Genomic DNA, 20,210 nt, shown 5'->3' on the forward strand with positions numbered 1-20,210 from the left:
GAGATGGTGACATGGTGTGCCTTGTTTTAGAAGTTTCCTAGGGAGCCTAATACCTGAAACTACTTTAGATGAACGAGTAACTTTCTAGAGTAGACTTTAACATATGTCCAGTATTGATGAGGCACATCTAGCCCATGGTTTTAAAACTATTCGTGATTGAAAATACTGCTTTTCAAATCATTTTGAAAATGTATGTTGGTGTAAGGAAAATAATATATAAGGACCAATACAGGAGTTCCCAGGATGTAACTACTTGTAGAGATGGGTCATCTCTGAGCGCAGGCCCTGATGTAATGGTACTCCTTTATTTTACTCCCCTTTTTGTTTTTGGTTTTTGGGCCACTCCCAGTGATGCTCAGGGATGGGACACCAGGGATCAAACTACGGTCCATCCTAGGTTAGCACCTGCAAGGCAGATGCCCTACCACTTGTGCCACTGCCCCAACCCCGCAATGGTACTCCTTATAATCAGTAATTGTAATGAGCAATCTTGAAATCACAATAGGACACAGACTCACAGTGAAAAAAAAAAAAACAAATGAGAGTGAAGGAAACTGTAACCTACAACTGTGCAAAGAAAGTAGTCTGGGTTATACTAGTTGTGAAAAGAGAAATGGAAGAAAGTGGACTAGTAGATATATATATTTAGGGCACTCCATCCCCAGAAAACTGGATACACACTCTTTTCCAATTCACTTAGGTCATTCTCTAGGATAAACCACATGCTAGCCCATAAAGCATAACTCCATAAAATCAAGGGGGATAGAAACTGTAAAGAAAACCTTCTTAGATCACAGTACACTAAAATTAGAAGTGAACTACAAAGGTACACAGAGGAAAAACTTCAACACCTGGAAATTAGATGGCTCACTACTGAACAAACAGTGTGTCAGGGATAAAACCAAAGAAGAAATTAAAACATTCCTGAAAACAAATACCAATGGAGACGCAAATTACCAGAATTTATGGGACACAGCAAAAGCTATACTAAGAGGAAAATGTATAGCTTTGCAAGCACACATCAGGAAGAAGGGGCCTACATAAATAGCTTAATAACACAGCTTATAAAATTAGAAAATGATCAACAAAAGGAACCAAAATTGGAAATCCAAAAAATAATCCGAAGGATCAATGAAAGCAAAAGTTGGTTAAAAAAATGAATAAACCACCAGCAAAACTCACAAAAAAAGGAGAGAGAGAATCTTAAGAAACCAGATTAGAAATCAACAGGGGAATTTCACTACAGATACTGCAGAGATTCAAAGGATAATCAAAGACTACTTTGAAACTCGATGCCATGAAACATGAGAACCTGGAAGAAATGGAGAAATTCCTGGACTCTTATAATATTTTATGGTTAAACCAGGATGATCTAGCATATCTAAACAGACACATCACTACTGAGGAAATTAAAATGATAATAAAATATCTTCCCCCAAACAAAAGCCCAGGCCCAGATGAATTCGCTAATAAATTCGTTCAAACCTTTCTAAAGGAACTACTACCAATCTTTTTCAGGCTTTTTCATGAAATTTAAGAAACAGGAACACTCCCAAATAGTTTTATGAAGCTAACGTCACCTTGATACCAAAACCAGACAGAGATGCTGCAAAAAAAAAAAAAAAAGAAAAAAAAGAAAACTACAGACCAATATCCCTGATAAACAGCAGATGAATAGATCCTCAACAAAATCCTGAAAAATAGGATCCAATGCCTCATCAAGAAAGTCATACATCATGACAAAGTAGGTTTCTTTCCAGAAATGCAATGATGGCATATCATAAGTAAATCAATCAAAATAATACACCATTTTTTTTTTTTTTTTTGGTTTTTGGGCCACACCTGGTAACGCTCAGGGGTTACTCCTGGCTATGCGCTCAGAAGTTGCTCCTGGCTTGGGGACCATATGGGACACCGGGGGATCGAACCGCGGTCCGTCCAAGGCTAGTGCAGGCAAGGCAGGCACCTTACCTTTAGCGCCACCACCCGGCCCCAATAATACACCATTTAAAAAAAAAGAAAAATAAAAACCACATGAGCATATCAATAGATGCAGAGAAAGTATTTGATATGGTCCAATACCCATTTTTCCATAAATTAAAGCTTTATTTAATAATGATTGAACAAATAGGTTTATGTTGATTGCTATACAAAAGAAAATTCTTAAAACAGAATGGATACCACCAATATATTTCTCTGAATTGAATATTACCTGTGCATGAAATACACAGAGGTATATATTTTATATATTTTATATAAAGGGCCCTAAAACATATAGACTAAATTATCTATAATAATTATGTATATGGAAAACATTATTAGGAACTTTCAATTTTTAGTTTTAGAAGTAAGTAGTGCTTAGAATATAATTTAAATAGTATTCAATGTGTTTACTAGGTTTCTGCCTCTTTTTTTTAAGTTTTATTTTTAATTATGAGAACAAAGATGCAAAGAAAGAGGACAAGGTAAAGTTACAGTGGAAGGACAATCACCCATAAACAGAATTCTCAGAAGAAATCCCCTTGCTGATATCTTAACTTTGAACTTTTAGCCAAAGAACATTAAGATACATAAAACAGAACCCATGTACAATTACTTTGTCCCTCAAGTCCCCAGATTTTAATATATTATAATATTTCTTAGCAGCAAACAAAGTAATCTAAAGCCATAAAACTTATGTAACTCCTTAAACATTAAAGGCATAGTATTTATTACATTTCCATGCACATGCATATTAGTTTAAGTTAACCTCGAAAGTTTAAGTGGTTTTTTTTTAAGGGTTAGAGTCAAAGGAGCACAGTAAAAATGGTGTTAGAGTGGGAATTATTGTTTGCATAGGCCCACCAAAATATGAGGGACATGGAAAGGAAAAACCTTGGCCTAAATACAAGGAGACCCTACTCCTGAAGTTTCCTGGCATAAGACCAACTCTAGGCTCCAGGCAAGCTAGTTTGTCCAATCCAAGACATTGTCTGTAGTGCCAACACACTTTTATTTTTCACACAGTCTCTGTTGTTGGTATCATGTTTCTATATTAAAGATCCTGGAATCTGCATATCCTACATTGAAGTCAGGATATAGAGCGTCCTCTAGTTTCACCTCACAATTAAAGGGCAATGCAGAGAGTCCTGTCCTGTAAGTAGGTCATTGTTGTTGTTAAGTCTTCTCAGTGTTAAGGGAAGTCTCTTTTGAGCAGGTCGATGTCAGAGCAGCGGTAGGGTCTTCCCTGGTAGAGGATTGCTTCCAAGTGATGTTATAGACAAACTTGGATGTTTCGTGGATGGCTTTTCTGGTTCAGGGGTGAATGGAGAATGCCCATTCTTCTGAGGCCTGTGCCAGGTCATTATGTCAATGTTCAGGGTGTAAGGTCCCATTGCACTACAAGATTTGTGTGTTCCAATCTCTATTAGATAAGATCTTATTTGTATGTATAGTATTTTCTCATTTTAATGTGCCTATGCAAACAAGGAACAATGCCACGTGGCGTTATCGATGCATGTGGGGGCCATAAGAACAAGTCCAACAATCCCCATGACTTGGTTCAATCATAAGCATTTAACTGGGGGACTCTTTCACCAAAATTCCTTATTGAACAGCTCACAAAGAGAAGAAAAGATAAAAAGTGGTTAGAATCGTCACTGTATAAGAGAATATTTAGTAAGACTTATAGCTGTCAGAGAAAAACACATAAAATATTCAAAAGACATATGTGTCTATTTTATGTCTTTTGAAATAGTTGGGGGGTTGTTAGATCCAATGCACGGCTTTGGTCTGTGATTAGGATTGTGCAGAAGTTAAAAAGAGTAATGTGGGTTACTGATGGTTGGGGGGGTGAGAGAGTTAGGAGTAAATATGAGCTTTGTAGGGGTGTGCGAAAGGGCAGAATACAAAATGAACATTCTGCATATTCAAAACATAACTTAAGGATAGGGAATACTCTTAATATATACTGTGCGCATGGGGGCACTAGCCCCCGCGCGGTTTTGAACATGTAGAATGGTAAGAAATTGCCAGTAACAACGTTAAGTGCAACCGAGCAAATCTCAGCACACCCCAAGTTAGGACCCACCATTTCTGGCCGCCTGGGTTGGCACCCAGGGAAGGCTTGGGGGTCGGGGGCAGAAGAGGGGACGTCTGGGAACCTATCACCCAAGTTAGGGAGGCCTTTGACATGGGGTCTCCCCACACCCCATGCTGGCTAGAGCTAGCCTCCAGATCAAGAAAGGATTCGGTAGAGAGCTGGAAGCCAGGATCTGCCCGCCCTCCACCCTGTGCCCTTCCCACTCTAGTGCTGGGGGAAGGGCGGGGAAAGCTTGGGACCCCATCTAGGAGGGACCACCCGACACCCACGTTGTCTGGCCGCCTGAGCTGGCACCCAGGGAAGGCCTGGAGGGCAAGGGCAGAAGAGGGGATGTCTGGGGGTCTATCAAGGCTCCCAGCACACCCAAGTTAGGGAGAAGGCCTTCGACATGGGGTCTCCCCAAATCCCATGCTGGCTAGAGCTAGCCTCCAGATCAAGAAAACCAATACCCATTTTTGATAAAAGTAAATAAATAAATAAAACTTCTCATCCAGGTGGGAATGGAAGAAAATTTCTCAATAAGGCCTTCTACCACAAGCCAATGGCAAATATTATTCTTAATGGAGATAAACTAAAAACCTTTCCTCTAAAATCTGGTACAAGACAAGCCTGCCCTCTCACACCATTCCTATTCAACATAGAGCTGGAAGTTCTTGCTATAGCGATTAGACAAGAAAAAATATATCTAGGGCATCGAGATAGAAAAGGAAGAAGTCAAGCTCTTACTGTTTGCAGATAACATGAAACTATATATATATAAAATCCTAAAGACTCTACCAAAAAGCTTCCAGAAACAATAGATTCATATAGCAAAGTGTCAGGCTACAAAATGAATGCTACAAAAATCAATGGCCTTTTTTTTTTTGAATTTGCAGATTTAATATTCCCATCTTCTGATTTCCAGTTAAATATTCATATTTTTGTCCAATATTCTCACACTCACTAACTGTTGAAATCAGGTTATTTAATTTGAATAAGGATGCATATAATATAGGATGTAGAGGGTGCATATACAATGCAAAGAATTTCAAAATTAATAACGAAAAAATAGCAATAAGTAGGGAGAGTAGAAAAATAAGAGGCCAATATATCCAGGGATACAGTAATTTTGTTACCCATATTTGAAAGGATTATTTTATTTATTAATCAATGGCCTTCTTATATAACAATAATGATAGAGAAGTAATAGACATTAAAAAAACAATCCTGGGCCTGGAGAGATAGCATGGAGGTAAGGTGTTTGCCTTTCATGCAGGAGGTCATCAGTTCAAATCCTGGCTTCTCATGAGGTCCCCCGTGCCTGCCAGGAGCAATTTCTGAGCCTGGAGCCAGGAATTGCCCCTGAACACTGCTGGGAGTGACCCAAAAAGCACACACACACACACACAAAAATCCCATTCGCATTAGTGTCACACAAACTCAAATACCTTGGAGTCAACTTAACTAAAGAGGTGAAAGACCTATAAAAGGAAAACTACAAAACCTTGCTTCAAAAAATATAAAAAAAAAACCCTGCTTCAAAAAATAAAAGGGACACATGCCCTGCTCATGAATTGGAATAATTAACATAATTAAAATGGTAATACTCCCCAAAACATTGTTCAGATTTAATGCAATCCCTATAAGGAAACCCATGAAATTCTTTGAAGAAGTGAATCAAACATTCTTTAAATTAATTTGGAACAATAAACAATCACAAATAGCTAGAGGAACTCTTCAGAAAAGGAATAAGGGAGGCATCACTTTCCCCCAATTTTAAATTGTACTATAAAGCAATAGTCATTAAAACAGCATGGTATTGGTATAAAGACAGACCCTCAGATTAGTGGAACAGACTTGAGTATTCAAAAAAATGTTTCCCAAACATACAATCAAAAATATTTGATAAAAGGGCAAGAAATAAAAAATGGAGCAAGGAAAGTCTCTTCAATAAGTGGTGTTAGATCAACTGGTCAGCCACTTGCAAAAAAGCGAACTCAGACCTCCATCTAACACTATGCACAAAGGTCAAATCCAAATGGATCAAAGACCTTAATATCAGTCTAGAAACTATAAGGTATATAGAACAACAAGTAGGTAAAACACCCCATGACATTGAAACTTAAGGCATCTTCAAGGAGGAAACAGCATTCTCCAAACAAGTGGAAGCTGCGATAAATAGATGGGACTACAATAAGCTGAGAAGCTTCTGCATCTCAAAGGAAATAGTTCCTAGGATACAAAAGCCAACCACAGAGTAGGAGAAACTATTCACCCAGTACCCATCAGATAAGGGGCTAATATCAAAGATATACAAGGTACTGACAGAACTCAACAAGAAAAAAAAAATCTAACCCCATCAATAAATGGGAAGACGAAATGAACAGAAAATTTCTCGAAGAAGAAATACAAATAGCCAAAAGGCACATGAAAAAATGCTCCATATTACTAATCATCAGGGAGATGCAAGTCAAAACAACAATGAGGGACCATCTCACACCACAGAGACTGGCACACATAGCAAAGAACAAGAACAATCAGTGCTGGCAGGGATGTGGAGAGAAAGGAACTCTGATTCACTGCTGGTGGGATTGCTGTCTAGTCCAGTATTTATGGAAAACAATATGGAGACTCCCCAAAAGACTGGACATTGAGCTCCCATATGATCCAGCTATACTACTTCTAGGGATATACTTAGGAACACAAAAACACAATACAAAAATGCCTTTTGCACACCTATATTCATTGCAGCACTAGTTACAATAGCCAGACTCTGGAAACAACCAAGATGACCTTCAGCAGATGAATGGCTAAAGAAACTATGGTACATATACATAATGGAATATTATGCAGCTGTCAGGAGATAGTCATGAAATTTTCCTATACATGTATGAACATGGAAACCATTAACTGAGTGAAATAAGTCAGAGGGAGAGAGACAGACACAAAATAGTCTTACTCATCTATGGGTTTTAAGAAAACAAAAGACATTATTATAATAATGCCCAGAGACACCAGAGATGAGGGCTGAAAGGACTGGCTCCCAATATGAAGCTCACCACAGAGTGTAGTTAGAGAGATGACTACACTAACCATCATGACAATGTTAATAAGTGAGAGAAGTAGAATACCGGTCTTGAATACAGGCAGAGGGTAGGGGAGTAGGGAGATGGGGGCCATTGGTGGTGGGAATGTTGCATTGGTGAAGGGGGGTATTCTTTTGATGACTAAAACCAAACTACAATCATGTATTTAATCATGGTGTTTCAATAAAGAAAAAATAAAAATTATATATAAAAAAGGAAGTAGCCTAGGAGTAACTCTTAAGGATATACACACAAACAAAGCTTAAGCCTTGAATTTCTAAGTTCAGAACTGTGAGCAAGTCCATCCCTTTTGCTGAAGCCCCTGACTGTATGGCAACAGAGGCAAACAAATGCTGCAGCTGATGTGCTTGGGCTAGCGTGTGAGGAAGCATGTAGTGAGTGGTGGGTGGGAGAGCCGGGCTGTCAGTACTGCCAGCTCCAGCCCCTGTGGCCTTCTGCTAATGCCTGACCTTCCCGTGTGGGGCGCCTGTTTCCAGGGCTAGGTCCTCATCAGTGGCCACCAATCCTAGAATTGGTATTGACTCGTGTGGCTCTCAACTCTTACCTACTTTCTTTCTTTCTTTTTTCTTTAAGATTTAATTGCATTGTCTCAGGCACACACACAGAATTTTTTCAAGGCTTTTAATTAAAGGCTTTTGAAAGTTACTATTTTCTTTCTTTTTTTTTTAAATAATATCTTTATTTAAACACCTAGCTTACAAACATGATTGTGATTAGGTTTCAGTCATGTAAAGAACACCCCCCTTCACCAGGGCAACATTCCCACCACCAATGTCCCAAAATCTCCCTCCACCCCAACCCACCCCCATCTGTACTCTAGACAGCCTTCCCAGTTCCCTCATTCATTCTCATGGTTATGGTAGTTCTCAGTGTTGTGGGCAATCAGATACCGTGGGGGTGCAAGTTAGGCCATCCTTGAGTCTTCCTGGGCCCATAGGGCCAACCCAACCAAACGGGTCCAGGTAGGTGCCCAAGGGGAGGGCACGAGCTAGTGCTTGCTCTGCTGGAGTGGATATCCAGGGGTAATGGGAGGATATTCTCCCCATGTCACTGCGGGAAAAGCACACCAGTGGGGAGGAGAGACCCTAAGACTAGGACCCAGGGGCCCAGGGCGTGCAGGGCTAGGGCTTGGAGTGCAAATTTGCACCGCCCCGTTTGCTCGCGCCCGGTGCCCGCGCAGGGAGGAGCCGAGCGGGCTCTGTCCACACCCCCAGTCTGTCTCCTGGGCAACGCGGCCTTGCTGCCCCAACGACCGTGGAGCAGCGGGCGGCATGGACGGCCTGTTCGTGGAGGAGGTGGCCGCGTCCCTGGTCAGGGAGTTCCTGAGCAGGAAGGTACGTGTCCGCCGCGCGGGGGGCGAGGGGCTGCATTTGGGCCTGGCGGTGCCCTGGCCACCCGGGCGCCCTGCACACTCTGCACCCCTGGATCGCAGAGTCTGGAGCCCGGAGAACTACATTTCCCAGGAGCCCCCCAACAGGCAGCGCGCAGGCCCCGGGAGCTGGAGCCGGGCCCTGTGCACCCCGACCCCCCCCCCCAAGTCCCCCTCCAGCTTTGCAAGCTGGCCCGGCGGGTAGCCCCCCTGCCCACCCCAATGCTGCAGTTCTGCAACTCAAACGCGGGAGAGTCAGCTCCCTTTGTGATCTTTTTTGCAGCTGGCCTAACCGCTGGAGAGTTTTGTGGTCTGGCATAAAGCCTTGGCCGGTTTCTGGGGGCCCAGCTGTCAGCGGGGCAGTCGATGTGGGGGGTGTCCTCGCTGCTCTTGTGTCAGGGACCCTGGGCCAGGGCTACCACGAGGCCTGTGCTGCAAGCCTGATGCGTGTTAGGCCCGGAGGAACACGCACCATAGAGGCTGGTGAGGTAGTTCTTCGGGTAGGGTTCATGCCTTCCTTGCTCAGCTGTGCTGGGTTCTACCCTGGCATGCCATCTGGTCATCCAAGCCTGACAGGAGCAATTCCTGAGCACAGAGCCAGGAAGGAGTAAGTCCTGAGCACTGCTGATGTGTCCCCCAAACTATTTAACCAACCAACCAACCAACCAACCAACCAACCAACCAACCACAACCAACCAACCAACCAACCAACCAACCAACCAACCAACCAACCAATCCACTCACCCACTCACCCACCAAAAGCCACACAGCATAGTTCAAGAAGGGAAGAGGCTCAGAGTCCCACCACACATCCTGTGTTGGTTATTCCTTACAGCCTCAGTTTCCCATCTGGTAGTGAAAGTGCTGGGCTGGGCTGATGGGCATTTGCTCATGATGGTTGTGTGCTTCTCAGTGCAGTCAGATGAGGGAGGAGAGTGGGCTTGGAGAGAGGTCTGATCTGCTCCTCCGGGATGTGTCCCAGTGACTGGCCAAGGGGGCTCGAGTCTCTGACGCATCACAGGGTGTTCCAGCTGTGACTCTACTGCCTCCATCAGCCCTGCATGTAGATAGGATGATCACTGAGAAGAGACCTTAAAAAACGAGGGGAGGGCCAGAGAGATAGCACAGTGTAGGGCATTTGCCTTGCACACAGCTAACCTGGAATGGACCTGGGTTCAATCCCCAGCATTCCATATGGTCCCCTGAACCTGTCAGGAGCGATTTTTGATCCCAGAGCCAGGAGTAACCCCTGAGCTTCACAGGGTGTGGCCCCAAACCCATACATAAATAAACAAACAAATAAGACACTGTTAAAAAACAAAACAGGGCCCGGAGAGATAGCACAGTGGCGTTTGCCTTGCAAGCAGCCGATCCAGGACCAAAGGTGGTTGGTTCAAATTCCGGTGTCCCATATGGTCCCCCGTGCCTGCCAGGAGCTATTTCTGAGCAGACAGCCAGGAGTAACCCCTGAGCAACGCTGGGTGTGGCCCAAAAACCAAAAAAAAAAACCAAAAAAAAAAAAAAAACCAAAGCAAAAAAACAAAATGAGGGGAATGGAATAGAGGGCTGGAAGGGCATGAGGCCAGGGATTGTTGGGTGCTGTTAGAAAGGCAGGAGAGGTGGGGAAACGAACCACTTGAGGAGTCTGGATCCCTGACAGAGATGAGACTGAGGTGGAGGAAGGAGCTTGTACCAGGCTCCTAAGGGTGAGCTGTGAGCAAGGTCAAGTGGGGTGCTTGGATTCAAGTAAGTATTTCCACTCACAGTGAATGAGAGTTTATTTTTCTCCACATCCACACCAGCACTGTTTTGGTTTGTTTTGTTTTGTTTGCTTGCTTTTGATGTGTGCCAGTTTCTGTGGTGTGAGATGGTATCTCATTGTTGTTTTCATTTGCGTCTCCCTGATGATTAGTGATGTGGAACATTTTTTATGTGCTTTTGGCCATCTTTGAAGAGGTTTCTGTTGATCTCTTTCCCCATTTTAAAATGGGGTTACATCTTTTTTCTTACTAAGCTCTGCCAGTGTCTTATATATCTTAAGTATTAATATATAAATTAATTAGGATATTAACCCTTTACTAGATTGGGTGAATCATTTCTCCCATTCTGTGGATGACCTATTCTGTTTAGCTTCTCAATTTAATGTAGTCCCATTTGTTTATCTTTACTTCCACTTGCTTGGTCTGTTGTGTTTTATCCTTAAAGATACCTTTAACTTCAGTATTATGGAGAGTTCTACCTATGTTCTCTTCTTTTTTTTTTTTTTTGGCGGGGTGGGGGGGTCACACCCAGTGATACTCAGGGGATACTCCTGGCGATGTGCTCAGAAATTGCTCCTGGGTTGGGGGACCATATGAGACACCAGGGATCGAACTGAGGTCCATCCTGGGTCAGCTGCGTGCAAGACAAACACCCTACTGCTGCTCTATTGCTCTGCCCCCCCTATGTATTCTTCTATGCACCTTATGGTTTCAAGTCTGCCCTCAAGGTTTTAAATTCAATTTTATTTGACTTTTGTATATGGCATTAAAAAGATCACATGGCTTTTTAGAGAGAACTGTTTGCCTGTAAGATTGTTTCCAGCCTCTGCCTTTGAGCCTGTTCACCCTGACAGGTCAGAAGTGTCTCTTGCAGCAACAGAAAATTGGGTCTGTTTTCTGATTTATCCTGCTACTCTGTGCCTCTTGATTAGTGATTTCAGGTCATTGTCATTGGGTAAGATTATTTGAATGAAGGAAATTATTTTTAAGGTGTTATGAAGGAGTTGTGAACTTTGTTTTGTCCTGTAAAGGAACTTCTTTAATGCTTCTTACAAAACTGGTTTCAAGGCCATGAACTTACAAAGCCATAGTTTGTTCTGGAGGCTTTGAATTATTCTGTCATATTTGAGGTACAATTTAGCTGGTAGAGGTGTTCTTGGTGAAGTGTTCTTGGTGAAGTTAAAAAAGATTGATTGAAAAAAGAGAAAGGATATCCCATTCATTTCTTCTGGCCCATAGTCTCATTTGATAGGTTTGCTGTGAGATGTATGGGAATTGCTTTGTATGTAAATTCCTTCATACATGAGCATTTTTGTTGCTTTTGATGTTGTCTCTGTCTTTGGCTTTTGCCATGAACGAAACCCTTTCATGTTTCTTGCATTTGGGTGCCTGTGGCCTTTATCTCTGTAAAGTCCTTTGACTTTATTTGGAGGGGAGCCACACCCAGTGATGCTCAGAGCTTTGTGCCAGGGGTCATCTCTGGAAGAGCTGGGGGAACCCATGTGGGTGCAAGGGATTAAGCTTAGTTCTGCTGTATGCAAGGCAAGTGTCCTAATTGTTGTACCATTGCTCTACTTCCCTCTATCTGGGATTTTTTTTTTTGACTAGTGGTTCTCCATCTACATTTACTTTCTGTTTTTTTAGGGATTATAATGATTCTTATTATTGACCCTATTAAACTCATTCCATAGTTCTCTGATGAGAGGGCCATTTGTTTTCAGACACTTCCATCTTCTATGGTTTGTTCATCATATTGAGCTCACAAATCTTTCCCTTGCTGTTGTTATTCTGCTGCTGAGGTTGACCATTGAATTTTTTTTATTTTACCTACCATAATCTTCAGTTATGTCACTTCTGATTGCAATTTGCTCATTTCTGTTTCCTAATTGCAGGTGCTTCTCTGACTTGTTTTGTTTTTAAAGCACCTTAAACATCCTGATTGTGGTCTCTCCAAGACATTACTGGAGGTTGTAGTGCTGGTTAATATCTGTACAGCCTTCTTCGGTAGTAGCTTCCCTCATTGACCTTGGTGGGCTTCTACTTGTCTGTCCTGCTGTGTATGCTGTGCTTTGACAGGAGAGAGAGGCTGCTGGGACCAGATGGAGGGGAAGCAAAAAGAATATGCTTCCAGTTACAAAAAGGCCTTGGGAGGTGGCAACTGGGAGTTTAATCTTCCCTGGATGAAAGATGGAGTGAGCAGAGGGTGTGAGATGTGGATATGAGCCTGCAGAGATGATGGAGGTCAGCATAGGGACTGTGAGCACTAGGGGGGTAGGGAGATTCCTCCCTCTTTGTGAGTCTCTCCTCAGCATACACCAGGCCTTACCTGCAGAGCTGAAGGAAACAGTGCGTGAATTCACCCTAAATTTATAGCTATGCGCCCCTGGACTGCCTCTGAGATGCCTCCCCACCTGGCCATTCACTTGCTCAATTCCTGGATGACTTCTCACAGCCTCTGTCAAACACCCACTTCCTCTCTAGATGGTTTCATGACAAAAACTAGTGACAACGTCAAGAAAACACTGACAGTCTCTAGTGGTGCTCATTGATCTTCCTGGCATTGACCCACCCACTCTGCCTTCCTTTGGAAAATTTTGATGATCATGTTCTCCACCTTCCTGATTTATACCCAGACTCTTGTGGGTGCCTTTCTATGCTCAGGGACATTATGGCAGTGACTGTCACTTTCCTTTGTCCTATATACATTCTGTCTTCTCACTTGGGCCAACACATCAACCTGTTCCTGTGCTGACAGACTCTTGACTCTTTTTTTGTTTGTTTTTGTTTTTGAGTCATACCTGGTGGTGCTCAGGGCTTACTCCTGACTCTGCATTCAGGAATCATTACCGGCAGGATCAGGGAACCCTATGGGATGCTGGAGATTGAGCCTAGATTGACCATGTGCAAGGCAGATGTTCTCCCAGTTGTGCTATTGCTGTGGCTGATCCTAGACTCTTGACTCTTGACTTTTCTCTCCTTAAGTCCCCCTGGATATTCATCAATTTTCCTCTCCTTTTTATTTTGCTCCAGTTAGTGAAAGAAAAATGTTATTGAGGCTGCAGAACCCATGAGGAGGCTGTCCTGTGCTCCTGGCAGATGAGGGTCCTTATTTGACCTTCTTCGGGCACAAGTTGCTTGAGCAGCCATTGATGGCATGGGGGTACAGGCAGGCTCAGCACCTTTGACATATCATCTTCTCATAGTTGTGCCTCTGGGCTGGCTGGTGCTGTGATGATTCCCACATGCAGACATGGTGCTTGGTGCTGTGTGGACTCTCTGGATGTTGTTGAGAGAGTGTGACCATTCTCCACTGGTTAGGGAGGTGCCCTCCATGACTTGGATTCTCATTGTTGTCACTGGGCTCAATAGCAAGGATGATCAATAGCAGGGTTCCCACCAAGATCTGCTTCTCTGTGTCTTCTTGGCCATCTCATTGATAAAAGCTATTTCCCTTTTCTTTTTAGCAGAACCCATAAAAGATCCATATATGCTCTGATGCTAACTCTCATTTCTGCTTTAGCAAAGCCACTATAATTTGGCTTCCTCATTCATTGAAACCATTCTGATCAGCTCTTAGGCTTCTTGATCTAATAAAAATTTGTGTTAGTTTCCATTGGTCATGTCCTTCCTCTAGAAACCTTCCTTGATCTGGTTTCTGAAGGTCAGCTTCACCTGGCTTTGCTCTCTTCCTATCATTTCTTCCCAGTTCTCCTTTCCCTGAGCTGTGCCTCCTGCTGAGTTCAATCCTCTACTGACCCTTTTCAAAACATAAAAACCCACGAGTGCTTCTACCAGTATCCTCAATATATGGGCAATCCCAAACATTTCGTCTTGAGTTCAGCCTTCTCCTTGGACTTCTCCATTCTTTTCAACTACCCTTTCTAAATTTCTACTCTATAAATACCTCATTATAACACAGCCTCAACTCAGTTCCTGAGCCCATCTTCTTCCCATAATATCCTCCACCTCACTAAGAAGCAGCACCATCCTTCTTGACTAAAAAATTGAAATTTTTTGGAGACCCATGGTGCTGGGTCTTTCATTGAGCACCATATTGCTTGACTTGAGTGTTGAGTAATTTTGGCTAAGCTTCACTGGGAGTTGATCCAGACACCACCCCCCCCCAAACCCTGTACAGTGCCTGTGAGCACCCTCTAGTATTCTTTGCAAAATTTTGAAATCATTTATTCCTTGGAGTACCCCATCATTACTTTCATCTGTAGCTCCTGCTTCTAGAACAGTCTGCCACATTGTTGGTATTCAGTAATTGTTTGTTGATTGAATGGCCTGAAGGGACCAAGGATTGGCTGGGTCCCAGTTGTCCCCTCCTACTGGTCACATGCCAATGTAGAAACATTCCTGGGGAGTTGGTTAAATGTACAAGACACAGGTCCAAGAGATACATGGATGGCTCCATTTCTGGCGCTGCAAATGGTCCTCCGGTACCACCAAAAGCGATCCTTGAGGATAGAGCCAGGCATAAGTCCTGAGCACTACTAGGCGTCAGCCCAATACCTCCCAAAAGAAACAAAACATAAAACCCCACAAGACTTGCAGATCTGAACTTCGACAGACCTAAGTAATTATTCAGCACCCAGTATCCTTCATTCCAGAGGTTTCCACCGTGACTGATTTGAAAGCCATGTTTCAAGCCAGATCAAATGCAGGTGCTGGCTCTTAGTTCCCTGTCCCTCTAGTTGACCCCGTCATGGTCTTCTCTCCCCACCACATACAGCAGCGTCCTTCTGTTGCTTTTCCTGCACACCTTGCTTTTATTTTCTTTGGTTCCAGATTGTGCTCAAGATCTCTCGTTGCACAAATACTTGCTTAAACTCAAGGCCGGCCATGGGCTTTGCCTTATTTTTCGAGCTGTGAGAGCCCCCTCATAAGGTAAAGTGTCTGAGGTCTGGGACTCATTAAGAGCAAAGGCTCCCGGAGTACCAGATGGCTGTCTTTGAGGCATGTGGTCCAGTAAAGTGGGCGGCAGCAGATGCTGCGGTTGTTTCTCTGAGGGGGAAGCCAGGCGCTGTGTGGAATAGGCCTCATTGCCAGGAGCTGAGGGTGGGATAACAGAAAGCACAGTGGTTGGGGACAGCATGGACATTTACCCAGGACATCCTGGGTCCTGGCCTCCACACCCCTACACCCCAAGTCTGAGGCACTTCAATCTGCTGCCATCTGAATCTGCTCAGTCCTTGGGCAAATCCACTCTGGCTCCTCATCTGAAAAAGGAGGAAAATGAATCTTGACTTCACTTGATGCTTTTCCTTCTGTTTATTTTGAAAGTTTCATATTCCATGCCTTCAAGTCTTAGGCCAAAATCTGGCATCTGAAAGAGCTGGAGGCGAATCAGTTACCCGAATTCCTCATGCTTTATCTCCAAAATGCACCAATAATTCCGGTCAAGCTCAGCCCCGCTGGGTCACTGTATAATTCAGAAGAATAATTGGGAAAATGATGTCAAGTGTAAAGGTTATACAAAAAAAACAAGTTCTTAATTCAGTTGTTTTTTTTTTTTTCTTTTGGTCTGCATGCTTTTATATTTGATTTGATTTTTTTTTATGAGGAGGGCAGGATAAGACTGATCCAATCGCACCCCATCATCTTGTGTTTATTGTCTGGTTTGATCTCCAGTGGTAAAGACTAATTCCAGTTTTTTCGGTCAGGGTTTAAAGAAGACGTTTGTGACCATGGAGCAGGAGCGTCCGCGCTCTGACCTCAGTATTAACAGCAGGAACGACCTCCGGAAGGTCTTGCATCTTGAGTTTCTCCACAAAGAGAACAAGGTACTTACAGGCTGTTGTAGGTCGCTTGTGGCTTCTGGGCTGAACTGGGCCTTGTCACGTCTCTCCTTAGGGATGGCGGGAAGCCCCGTCAGGCCTGCGCCCCCAGATCCCTGGGGTGAGTCTGGTTTCCAGCCTCTAGGCTCCCCCCTTGCCACCCTGGATGGTAACACTTAGTCCCCAAGCTCCCACCTCCTCCTCGAGGCTATTTTTAGGCAGACTGTGCTCCAGAATCTAGTATGAGGCTATACTAACATTTTCCATCCTTCCTCCTTTGTTTTTTGAGTCATGCCACCTCCAGGCCTGTGACCCAGTGTCCAGGCAGAATTGCTCTCAGTCGAGGTAGCACATGGGATGCTTCTTGCAGATTCAACCTACAAGGGACCCCCGCACCTACTGCTTCCAGCACTCTCTAGTTTCTTTTTGTTGTGGGGCTTACCAGCTACATCTGCCAATGCCCAGGCATTTAGTTTGTTTCCATCTGCTGCCCCACACGGTGTTGGGTTCTGGAGAGCATCTCTGGGCGGTGTCCCTGGGACTCAGCACACTGTGTAAAGATGCCACAACTAGCTTGCCTGTAGTTTGGTGTGGCTCAGGATTGGGGCCCAGTTGAGTCTGTGTGAGCGAGTGAAGCTGCTGTTCTGACTTAACAGCAACTCTGTCAGTCAGGAAGACAGAATCTTCTCTCCAGCAGGTACAGCCAGAGAAGGGACTCAGCCACCCCAGGTCTCAGTGCTTGTCACATGTTACTCATTTTGGGAAGAAACAATGGTTTAGAAGAATTGCATGAGGAAGACAGATCACCCTTGGCCCCCGAGAATAGGAAAGAGAAGGAAAAAAATAGAGTGCAGGGGAGGGGGAGAAGGATAGATGATGAGAAGCAACAGGAGGCAAGGGAGGTGCTTATGGGAGGGAAGCCAAGACACTGGCAGAAGGAGGTTCACATTCACGATGCTGAAACATCATGTGTCTAGAACTCAACTCAACCCCTGAGTGACTTCGTATACATGTTGCTTTCATGAATTTTTTTTTTTTTTTTTTTTTTTTTGGTTTTTGGGCCACACCCGGCGGTGCTCAGGGGTTACTCCTAGCTGTCTGCTCAAAAATAGCTCCTAGCAGGCACGGGGGACCCTATGGGACACCGGGATTCAAACCAACCACCTTTGGTCCTGGATCGGCTGCTTGCAAGGCAAACGCCACTGTGCTATCTCTCTGGGCCCTCATGAATATTTTTTAAAAATGAAAAAACCAAGTTTACCATTCTGGCATGTTGAGAGATATTTTTTATGCAAATTCATCTTTACCTAATTTTTTAGAAGTAAATGCCAATAATCCTTAAAGGCTTTATCATCGTCTTCTTCATTATCATCATCATCATTTTCCTTCAAGTATTAATTATCTTTAAGAACCTAAGCTATTGTTGTTAGGTCTTGACAACTGCCTTGATTGTTTGATTTATAATGACAGTTGCCAGCCTTTATGCAATGAATTGGAGCTACGTTGGACAGAGGCTGTCCCCGATTATCTAATTCCTGCATGGTCACTTGGATACATGGTTCCGGGAAGGCCTTGCAGTTAATGCTAATTCCAGTAACTTGCTTTTTCCTATTAAGTATATGATAGATCCAAGTGCGCCTGTCTAAAACTGAGGTTTTTAAAAGTGAGGACATAATAGACCATAATAGGCCAAACCATAATAGGCCAGAATCCTGGTCTGTTATGAGCAGAGAGATGTGGAAAGATGGGGCAGATGGGACTCAAGGCCCCTTCTTGAAGGAGAGAGCCAGAAGCTGGATTCCCAACTGACTTTTCTTTTACACTCTTGAGTCTCATTTACGACTTAGAAAAACATGTCTTCTTTTTTTGGGTTGGGGTGGGTTTGATACTACATAACCTCTATGGAAATTGTTCCTGAGCAATTAGACTGTGGGTCGAAGGCCCAGAGTTCTGCTTCCTAGGTCAGGGAAATGGGGTAAGGGAAGCCTGAGGTGCCAAGGCCTTCTCTGTGTCACTCTCACTGTGGCACTCTGGTTGCCTGGTGCTCCTTGTCTGGTGGGTCTTGGCAGGAGGACCTGGAGACAGAGGGATCTGTGGGTCACATGAAGTAATTGTATCTGTACAAGTATTTACTGGGCATTTTTTTTTTTTGCCTTTTTTTGGTCCACTCCCAGAGTGCTCAGGGGTTACTCCTGACTCTGTGCTCAGGAATTACTCCTGGCAGGATTGGGGAACCGTATGGGATGCCCAGAATTGAACCTGGTCTGGCAGCATGCAAGACAAATGCCCTACCTGCTGTGCTATTGATCTGGCTCCATTATTTAGGGGACTTTTACTACAGATTCTTTTTTTTGGGGGATCACACCCGGCATTGCTCAGGGGTTACTCCTGGCTCTATGCTCAGAAATCGCTCCTGGTAGGCTCGGGGGACCATATGGGACGCCGGGATTCTAACCGATGACCTTCTGCATGAAAGGCAAACGCCTTACCCTCCATGCTATCTCTCTGGCCCCTATTTAGGGGACTTTTAAAACAGAAATTAAGGCTCTAATTTTGCAATTATGGTTAATTATGAGTGGACATGGGAATGGGCACTAAAAAAAATAAAACACAAAACCTCCCATAGTAGTTTTTGGTATGGCAGTAAAGGGAAGTAAAAGGCAGCCAAAGAGTTTTATTTTAACGTTTTATTTTTTTGGGAGATTAAGGTAAACTCTCTCTCTCTCTCTCTTCCTCTCTCCTCTCTCTCTCCTCTCTCTCTCTCTCTCTTCCTCTCTCCTCTCTCTCTCCTCTCTCTCTCTTTCTCTCTCTCCCCTAAAATGAAACAGTGTATACAACCTGAGAAAATATTCAGGTTCTAAATGTCTGTCAGCTCATAGAGTTAGCGATTCCTAAAGGCTTAATTATTTAATGAACAGATACATATTTTATTGTTACTTCTAAGAGGAAAAATAAAACCTAAAAAGAAATTTGCTTGTGTATTCTAGTCATTTACATCCATATTCTAGTCATTGACATAGCTATTCATTGGGCTGCCTGGCACAAAAACAAAAGAGTACCTGCTTGCTCTTTTGAGGTAGAAAATTTGTCTTCCTTTTCTCTGAGCTGCTACCTAGCCCTGATTTATGATCTATTGAAGACGACTAGTGGACATTTGCTGAAAACAATCTATGCATGAGGGCCAGAGAGATATGTACAGTGGGTAGTTTGTTTACCTTGCACATACCCAACCCAAGTTTGATGCCCGGCACCCCATATGGTCCCCCGAGCACTGCACTGATCATAGACTGAAGTAAGCCCTCCGACTGTGGATGTGGCCTCAAACCCCTCCTTCTTCCACATAATGAGTGTATGAATGAATGAGATATGGATAAACTTATATCAGAGCACTGGGATAACTATTTTTCCCCATCCTTTCCCTGACACTATTGATGTTGATTTTTTTTTTTTTAATTTTTCTCTTTCAATGACAGGCAAAGGAAAACCCTCTAAAAACAAACCTTGAACTCATTACCAGATACTTTTTGGATCACTGTGGAAATTCAACTAACACTTTCACAAAAGAGACACCAATCCCTATACTCTCAATGCCAAAGAAAAGTACCAAATTGCTGCCGAAGTGCTCAGAGACCATGTTGGTAGACATATACGACTTAGCAGATGAAGACGCAGGATGGAGAACCTCAATGTCAGAGACCAGCAGAACTAGGTATCTCTTTCCTAAACCTGGGGCCTATTTTCCACCTGCTACTGAGTCAAGGGCTCTGAACTCAATCCATAGAAGCAGACACAATAGTACATGTGGGTGTTGGTGCTAATAATGGATTCTCTGAATACGTGTGTAAATATGAAGACATTTAGGAATTAGTGAGTTTGAACTCTGGAGAGCACACAGGCACTCCTGGAAGGTTCCTGTGATTCTGTGTGACTCTTAGAGGTAGAATTGTTTCTTTTCTGGGAAACCTCAGTTTTCCTTTGCTTGCTTGCTTATTTGTTTGTTTTGGCAGGGGTGCTCAGGGCTTACTCCCAGCTCTGCACTTAGAGATCACTCCTGGTGGGGTTCTGGGAAATATATGGGATGCCAGGTATGGACCCCAGTTAACATGCAGCCCCACTTTAGGCTTCTTTTTGTTT

At 43.6% G+C, this 20,210-nt stretch overlaps 1 protein-coding gene across 1 annotated transcript in view; it reads left to right on the forward strand.

Annotated features, from left to right (window-relative positions):
• Nucleotides 1-8,398: 8,398 nt before the first annotated feature.
• MINDY4 (MINDY lysine 48 deubiquitinase 4) overlaps nucleotides 8,399-20,210 on the forward strand; it is a 73,569-nt gene continuing 61,757 nt past the window's right edge. The window contains 3 exon segments of the mRNA XM_049785325.1: nucleotides 8,399-8,501; nucleotides 15,963-16,082; nucleotides 19,550-19,785. Of these exon segments, the coding sequence (XP_049641282.1) occupies nucleotides 8,439-8,501; nucleotides 15,963-16,082; nucleotides 19,550-19,785 (419 nt within the window). The 5' untranslated portion in view covers nucleotides 8,399-8,438.

The sequence above is a fragment of the Suncus etruscus genome, chromosome 13, assembly GCF_024139225.1.
Source record: "Suncus etruscus isolate mSunEtr1 chromosome 13, mSunEtr1.pri.cur, whole genome shotgun sequence".
Taxonomy (NCBI): Eukaryota; Metazoa; Chordata; class Mammalia; order Eulipotyphla; family Soricidae; genus Suncus; species Suncus etruscus.